This window comes from Procambarus clarkii, chromosome 51 (assembly GCF_040958095.1).
Source record: "Procambarus clarkii isolate CNS0578487 chromosome 51, FALCON_Pclarkii_2.0, whole genome shotgun sequence".
NCBI classification, from domain to species: Eukaryota; Metazoa; Arthropoda; class Malacostraca; order Decapoda; family Cambaridae; genus Procambarus; species Procambarus clarkii.
This window is the reverse complement of record NC_091200.1, coordinates 13,626,957-13,635,883: the sequence shown is the minus strand read 5'-3', so window position 1 is coordinate 13,635,883 and position 8,927 is coordinate 13,626,957. Positions and strand designations below refer to the sequence as shown.

General features: G+C 45.7%; 1 protein-coding gene across 1 annotated transcript in view; it reads right to left on the bottom strand.

Moving 5' to 3' along the window:
• Positions 1–2,611: 2,611 nt before the first annotated feature.
• The window catches only part of LOC123774647 (protein SpAN), a 111,805-nt gene continuing 105,489 nt past the window's right edge, over positions 2,612–8,927 (bottom strand). The window contains exons 10-14 of the mRNA XM_069304034.1: positions 7,995–8,547; positions 7,679–7,794; positions 7,378–7,513; positions 6,844–6,942; positions 2,612–3,074 (exon numbers count right to left, since the gene is read on the bottom strand). Coding sequence (XP_069160135.1) covers positions 2,823–3,074; positions 6,844–6,942; positions 7,378–7,513; positions 7,679–7,794; positions 7,995–8,547 — 1,156 coding nt within the window. The 3' untranslated portion in view covers positions 2,612–2,822. The remainder of the gene's footprint in view (positions 3,075–6,843; positions 6,943–7,377; positions 7,514–7,678; positions 7,795–7,994; positions 8,548–8,927) is intronic.

Sequence of the window (8,927 nt, the reverse complement as noted above, 5' to 3'; positions counted from 1 at the left end):
CTATCTCTGGCACAAAACGTTCTGTCTAAATACCTCACCTGGGAATCTCCCACAACCAAAATTCGCTTCGGTACCGCCTTAACTTTCTGAGCAGCCTGAGGGGCCTGCGCTCCGCCGTTCCTCGCTGCAGGCGCACTACAGCACTCGTCCTCCAACACGGCAAATGAATTTGCCGTCCTTAGGGCGTCTGTAGGCGGCCTTGTCAAGGTCTTCTTAAGACCCCTGTCTTTCACTACTCTCCACGATGAGGTCTCGTCAACACTGGTCTCTTCCTTCGTTTCCTCTCGAAGTCTCAGCCGTCGTACCTCCTCCCTCAGGGAATCCATCTCTGCTCTCAGAGCTCCAACCAAACTCACCAAATCATTTACTAATCCTTCCATTATTGCAATAATAATGTTACTCCAGAGCTCCAGCTAACACAACCTCTCACTGTGACAGCACCTGATTGACTAGTCAGTCAGGTGCTGACTGACTAGTCTTATGTTCTTATGTTCTTTAGTGTGAGGACAGGCTATTTAGTGTGAGAACGGGTTGTTTAGTGTGAGGACGGGTTATTTAGTGTAAGAACGGGTTGTTTAATGTGAGGACGGGTTGTTGAGTGTGAGAACGGGCTGTTAATGTGAGGACTGATGGTTTAGTGTGAGTAAGGGTTCTTTAGTGTTAGGACAAGTTGTTTGGTGTGAGAAGGGTTGTATATTGTCGGAAAAACCGACACCATTTACTAATATTTAATACAATAGGCAGATAATATTGCTGCTGGTTTGTAATAAACAAATTCACTCATAGAAGATATGGCACAGTGGAAATTTCCTCCCCGTAGGAAACGAGATATTATTGCCACATGTCATTAATGTCACCACATATTAATGAGAATTATTCTTAATACAACAGTCTTTGGATTGTAAACGTCATAAAAAGATTGTCCTTGAATCAACTTAATTATCAGTACCAAATTCGAGTAAATGTAGGCCCTCTAACCACTTTTGACATCTGGACAAGAGAGCCAGGATGCGTGAGGGAGGGAGGGCCACAGATAAAGTCGGCCGATAATTTTAACATCAGTCGCTGAGGCAAATCTAGCTCTGATAATTCTCCCTTGGAAGGCTGTGTTATGGAAGTAGTGTTTCCGTTATGAACATATAACTACGTCTACTATCAAGGGAGGTGACTTTCTCGATTCCTATATTATCTAGCTTATTAGAGGCCTTTAATATTTAGATTTAGGATATATTCCGGTTAGGATACGAGACAGCGACATAACCAAGGTAAATTATTCCTGGGTCCTTATCTCACAATCAATATACTTTATTTCCCCTGATATAGCCGTCATATTAGGATTACTGCTGTTATTTGTGAGTGCCCTTTGACAGGTAGAACAGAAGAGGAACAAGAATTAACACTAGTAACTTAGTACTCCAGTACATGAGTTGAAGGCCACACCCACAAAGTGGATCGACGGGCTTGTTCATTCGTGTTCATACTGGTTGTCTAGGCCAAAATAAACAATAAGATAAGGCCCCCCCATTTTAGTTTTAACATATGTAGTCTAATACTAGAGTCTATGTTTACTAACCAATAATTTATATTGTTGACCACATATAAACCATAAACCCCCCAGAATGTGTAAGGAAGCGATTTGTGAGACATTTTAATTAATAAGAAATACAGGCCACTTTAACCATCACAGTTTGCTATCGAAATAAATATAAATTAACGTAAAATATAAATTACTATATAACTAAGTGATTGTAACCTATCCACCGCTGCCCACTGGATGGAAGGGGGGGGGGGGGGCAGTGTGCAGGACAAACATATCAATTGTGACACTAGCTCTCCACATATGTCAGTTGATTAATTTAGAAACTGTAATTGTAGTCGATCTCGAACCCACTGTTGATGTGACGACTTATAGTGAATTTTGTAACTGGTTCATCAAGATTGTAACTTGCTTAGCTAAATGAATTGTGTGGTTCAGTCTCTGAGCCCATTATATGCCTCTGTAACCCTTTCCAGTACCGCCCACAAGATGGGTATGGGCTGCATAATAAATGAACTAAACTACTATATAAATTAAGATAAATTTAATAAATATTTAAATGTTATTATTAACATAAATAATATTAATGATAATATTAACGATATTAATATTAACTCACGATATTATCCCGGCGAGATATTAACTCACAGATTAATTCCCGACAATTGTGAAGACTGGTTGTATAGTGTGGTGACTCGTTGTTTAGTGCCAGGACTGGTTGTTTAATGCGAGAAGGGGTAATATATTGCGAGTGATTGTTTAGCGGGAAGAAAAGTTGTTTAGTGTTAGGGCCGGTTGTATAGTATGAGGAAGGGTTGTTTAATATGAGTATTGGTTGTTTAGATGTTTTGGCAGGTAATTATTTTATCATGACAGACGCCGGTAAAAACAATAAATATTCGAGTTGGACAAGATAACGAGATGACGGCAAGCGCCCCACAGCCGCTAAGGTAAACACTAATTCGGGGAATGTAGAGATGTTAGTGGGTGCCACAGCTAATTGTAAGCAGTTGCAATCTTATCTTCCAGCTCAATATTCCTTGTGCAGACTAAAGTGGGAAATCAAAGAATATCGATGCTAAGCAAATTTATTTAAAATCTTCCTAATAAAATCCAGACACATTAAACTTAAGTCAGTTGCAAAAAATTTAATTTCTGAACACTCTTAAAAACGAAACGTTGTGCAAGCCTTACTATTAACAAGTTTTCCACATGGATAGCAAGTTATGATGGCCATCCCCGCCTCTCGTGGACAGGCCTTGAAGGTAGCAGCCAAGACGACTCCTTATATCACAGTGTACTTCAACTTCATGCCTTTGCTCTTGTACCTCCTCCCGTAGTAGGCTACAAAAAGCTTGTTGCTTTTAGAGGTGAGGGGTCTGATGAGGACCTTGGTGCCGCAGTAAATCTGGCTGGAGCCCACCGGGTAGGTCTTATTGCCCTTCGTGTTGAGCACGACCCAGTCCTTCTGGCAGCCGGTGGTGGAGTCCGTGTTGACGTTTAGTTTGTCAACACGCACCCTGCTGCCTCTTGGTGCCTGGGAAAGCAGAAACTCTAGCGATTTATTTTGCCTTAATTAGCACAAGAACTACGGCGAATGTCAGTGATGTTCAGTTTTCTGAGAGCTGCTAGGAAATTGTGGGGAAATACTACTTGTAGGCAAGTTAAAGTTAATAATTACTTGTTATGAATCAGGTAATTACCTGATTCTCACTATTGTTAATGTATGCATAATTATATGTTATGTAGTATTGGAACAGTCATACAGTTTATTGCATATTATAGTGTATTGTATTTTTTGTACATTGTATGGGAGTGGTGATGATGGCGTGCATAAGTGTACCTGTATTACACGTGTGAGGAGAGAGTCAGGTGTGCGCGTCGCTGTTGCCAAGTTTGCATTATGTTATATCATATATTATTCTATCTTTAACAACTATATTATTACAGAGTTATTTTCAAGATTATATAAGGTAGAACATACGTTTGTGTAAACGTGTCTGGGAGTAATGATTGCTGTATGTAAGTGTGTCTGTTAAGAATTCTTGTCAGGTTAGTTATGGCTAATGTGAGGGCGTCAGGCGTCTGAGCAAGAGGACGGGTCAGTAATTGGCTGTGGGCCGCTCTCACTGGTCGTGTTTTCTTAAGTTCTTTGTTTGTTTAATTCTGTGCTTGAATGTTTGTAATGAGTCTGGATAAGTAAATATACAGTGTATAAGTCATCCATATAATTATTTATGTCAGTGGTCATCAGCCTCAGTAGTGGTTAATTATAATTATTGAGCCATGATATTATCTCTGAATATATTACTGAATCTGTGTCCCTTTCTCAAGAGTAAACTGGTACTTTTATGTAACAGTGTTTTTACTTAAATACCCCTTAGATAGGACTGAAGTGTGATAGGCTAGGTGATTATTATTTACTGTGACGAGCGTACGAGCACAGCTCTAGCAGCGGAGGGTAACACTACTCAACAACAGCCAGCTATTATGATGCTGTCAAACATCGACAATGTTTGTCGTACTCACACCACTGTAAGCTGATAAACAAGCACGCCAGACTCCTCTCATCACCCTCACCCAGCCTTCCATAGGCCTCAGCACCCTCACCCAGCCTTCCATAGGCCTCAGCACCCTCACCTAGCCTTCCATAGGCCTCAGCACCCTCACCCAGCCTTCCATAGGCCTCAGCACCCTCACCTAGCCTTCCATAGGCCTCAGCACCCTCACCTAGCCTTCCATAGGCCTCAGCACCCTCACCTAGCCTTCCATAGGCCTCAGCACCCTCACCTAGCCTTCCATAGGCCTCAGCACCCTCACCTAGCCTTCCATAGGCCTCAGCACCCTCACCTAGCCTTCCATAGGCCTCAGCACCCTCACCTAGCCTTCCATAGGCCTCAGCACCCTCACCTAGCCTTCCATAGGCCTCAGCACCCTCACCCAGCCTTCCATAGGCCTCAGCACCCTCACCTAGCCTTCCATAGGCCTCAGCACCCTCACCTAGCCTTCCATAGGCCTCAGCACCCTCACCTAGCCTTCCATAGGCCTCAGCACCCTCACCTAGCCTTCCATAGGCCTCAGCACCCTCACCTAGCCTTCCATAGGCCTCAGCACCCTCACCTAGCCTTCCATAGGCCTCAGCACCCTCACCTAGCCTTCCATAGGCCTCAGCACCCTCACCTAGCCTTCCATAGGCCTCAGCACCCTCACCTAGCCTTCCATAGGCCTCAGCACCCTCACCTAGCCTTCCATAGGCCTCAGCACCCTCACCTAGCCTTCCATAGTCCCTGAGCCCCGTCACCTAGCCTTCCATAGTCCCTGAGCCCCGTCACCTAGCCTTCCATAGTCCCTGAGCCCCGTCACCTAGCCTTCCATAGTCCCTGAGCCCTGTCACCTAGCTTTCCATAGTCCCTGAGCCCCGTCACCTAGCCTTCCAGAGTCTCCCTTGAGCACCCTCACCTAGCCTTCCATAGTCCCTGAGCACCCTCACCTAGCCCTCCATAGTCTCCTCTGAGCACCTTCACCTAGTCTTCCATAGTCTCCTCTGAGCACCTTCACCTAGCCCTCCATAGTCTCCTCTGAGCACCTTCACCTAGCCTTCCATAATCTCCCTTGAGCACCTTCACCTAGCCTTCCATAGTCTCCCTTGAGCACCCTCACCTAACCCTCCATAGTCTCCTCTGAGCACCTTCACCTAGCCTTCCATAGTCTCCCTTGAGCACCTTCACCTAGCCTTCCATAGTCTCCCTTGAGCACCTTCACCTAGCCTTCCATAGTCTCCTCTGAGCACCTTCACCTAGCCTTCCATAGTCTCCCTTGAGCACCTTCACCTAGCCCTCCATAGTCTCCTCTGAGCACCTTCACCTAGTCTTCCATAGTCTCCTCTGAGCACCTTCACCTAGCCCTCCATAGTCTCCTCTGAGCACCTTCACCTAGCCTTCCATAATCTCCCTTGAGCACCTTCACCTAGCCTTCCATAGTCTCCCTTGAGCACCCTCACCTAACCCTCCATAGTCTCCTCTGAGCACCTTCACCTAGCCTTCCATAGTCTCCCTTGAGCACCTTCACCTAGCCTTCCATAGTCTCCCTTGAGCACCTTCACCTAGCCTTCCATAGTCTCCCTTGAGCACCCTCACCTAACCCTCCATAGTCTCCTCTGAGCACCTTCACCTAGTCTTCCATAGTCTCCTCTGAGCACCTTCACCTAGCCTTCCATAGTCTCCTCTGAGCACCCTCACCTAACCCTCCATAGTCTCCCTTGAGCACCTTCACCTAGCATTCCATAGTCTCCCTTGAGAACAGTAGGGTAAAATGCGACTACGACCGTGCGCACCACCTGAGCAGGTGAGCCAATTAGGCCCCTGTTGCTCAGGTGGTGCGCAGGTGTGTAGTCACAAAGGGTTCTGGGGGTTCCCCGGGGTGCGCGCGCGTGCCGTCCAGGGGGTAGGTAGGGGAAAGCAAGGTAGGGTAATCAGGGTAGGGTAATCAGGGTAGGGTAAGCATGGTAGGGGTAAGCAAGGTAGGGGAAAGCAAGGTAGGGTAATCAGGGTAGGGTAAGCAAGGTAGGGGTAAGCAAAGTAGGGATAAACAAGGTAGGGGTAAGCAAGGTAGGGATAATCAAGGTAGGGGTAAGCAAGGTAGGTTAAGCAAGGTAAGGTAACGAAAACAGGATAAGGAAGATAGGATAAAGACGGCAGGCAGAGTAACTATGATAGGGTAAGGAAGGCAAATTAAGGAAAGCAGGGGAACGAAGGCAGGGTATGAAAGGGAGGATGAGGAAGGCAGGGTAAGGAAGGCAAGGTGCAGGGGATAAGGTAAGGAAGGTAGGGTAAGGAAGGCAAGGTGCAGGGGATAAGGTAAGGAAGGTATGATTAAAGAGGTCAGAGTAAGGAAGGCAAGGTGAAGGAGATAAGGTAAGGAAGGTAGGGTAAGGAAGGCAAGGTAAAGAAGGTAAGGTAAGGAAGGTAAGGTAGGTAGGGTAAGGAAGGTAGGGTAAGACAGGCAGGATAAGGAAGGTAAAGTAAGGAAGAGTTGATAAAATATACTGGGTAAGGAAGGCGCGGTAAGGAAGGTAGGGCATGGTAGGAAGGATAAAGTTGGCAGGGTAAAGAAGGTAGGAAGGAAGGAAGTATCAGAGGAATGCGCCAAGCCATTACGGCTATATAGCACTGGAAAGGGGTCAGGATAAGGATTTGGGATGGGACAGGGGAAAGGAATGGTGGCCAATCACTTGGACGGTCGGGGATTGAACGCCGACCTGCATGAAGTGAGACCGTCGCTCTATCTGTATAATAATTAATACTTACAGTAATCCACCACTCGCAGAGTGTGCCCTTGGTGTGTGTGATCAAGTACCCCGGGGTCTGAATGATCCCGGAACTGCCCACCCAGGGCGCTCTGATCACCTGTCACAACAATACTCTTCATTAACATAACGTGGGGCAAAATTAGTTACAAAACAATCGTGGGTGGGGAAGAGATGGTAACAGTGGCGAACAATATAACAACATTAATTAGTAAGGAAGTAAACAGAGTAAGATGGAGACCAATAAGAAATGTTGTCGACGCCCTCTCTTTGGAAAATGATAATAGTACGCTTGATCACTGGGAGGACATCATAGTACCTGATCGATGGGTCTCACGGAGGAGCGTGACCTAAGCGGACTCTGTGTGGTATATGGCCCTAGGGCGGTACAGTGTTGCCTGGTCAAAGGGCGCACACAGGGGCTTAATCTAAGGGCGTTCATCATGATTCTTGAGCTAAGGAGGATTCATCTTTGTTCCTAACTTCAGTCAATCCAGCAGGAGAGTAGATGACTGGAGCGTAGTAGAGAACTCACGCGATGGCACGGGGAGGTAACGCGAGTAATGGAGATGTTAAAGCCAGGCCTAGTGATGGATTCGTCACTCTGGAAGGAGACTCCGTAGCTGAAGGTCGGTGACTTGTAGACGATTCGACGGGGCTGTCCACACAAGCTGTAAGGATAACCGTACAGAAGATGGTTTTGTATCAGCGTTGTCAAAGTGAGAGAGGAGGAAGATATAGATTATATATCAATGGTGAAGTGCATTTTTACATGAACATAACATCAGACCGCTAGCATGTCGCTCCGGTGGTGTGTTGATGTTGCTGAAACTTACATTTCCGTCTTACCGTAGGGAAGATGGAGCGTGACGTAGTCTCTACATACACCTCTTTTGGGCTTGTCTTGTAGATGGAAACTTACTAATTTGAATTTTGCCAATGACGGATTATCCTGCAGAAAATAACAAAAACAGAATAAATCAGCAAATTTTTACAAACCGAGAAGACTTGAGGTTCGTAATGGCTTAGTAGGCTACACACAGTATGCATTTGAATTTCTCACAAGATACAATTGACTACTGTTGCACTGTTGGTAAATCCATCAGTGGCCGGGCTGAAAGACTGTTCCGTGTGTTGTCTGGTTATACTCACTGAAAGACTGTCGTGGCGACACTGGAAGTTGTTGGGGTAGTCCCTGACGCCCAGGTTGGGAGAGGTAAAGTAGTAGACGACATTGTTGTAGGTGCTGAAGCTGCAGTCTGGTTGTGGCGGCGTCGAGGTCGTGGTGGTTGTTGTTGTGGTGGTGCTGGGGTTTGCTCTTGTTGTCGTACTAATGGTTGTACTTGGGGTGTTAGGGGTCGTTCTTGTGTCTGTGTTAGTGATGCTCTGAGTTGAACTTGTGGATTCTGGAGTCGTACTTGTAGTGCTGGAGGTCGTACTTGTGTCTGTGTCAGTGATGCTCTGAGCTGAACTTGTAGATACTGGAGTCGTACTTGTTGTACTCGAGGTCGTACTTGTGTCTGTGTTAGTGATGCTCTGAGCTGAACTTGTGGATTCTGCTAGAGTCGTACTTGTGCTGGACGTCGTACTTGTGTCTGTGTTAGTGATGCTCTGAACTGAACTTGTGGACACTGGAGTCGTACTTGTTGTGCTCGAGGTCGTACTTGTCGACTGAGTTCCACTTGTAGTATTTGTAGTATTAACTCTTTTGAAAGACAGATAATTTACATTTCATGAAACTTCAAATATACAAAAAACCTAAGTACACACACACTTTTAATTAATTTTAAAACACTTTGGCTTGGTGATGTTATCGCAGCGTGGACGGTCGCCACCTTGGCGGGAGCGCCGCAGTGTTATCGTGACCACGCTGGTGACCGCCACGGCCTGCCCTCCAGTCCAACCATGTGCCCGTTCCGATTCTTTTTCCTAGTGTATTTTTGTTACTGCCGTTATAAACACTACATTTCTAAATTTACTCTAAGTTGGATAGTGGTCATAAACAGAGCAAATCCATGACGAAAGCAGTGAAAGAAACATGTTTGAGGGAAAAGCTAATATTTTTCGCCAAAAATATAGAAAAGT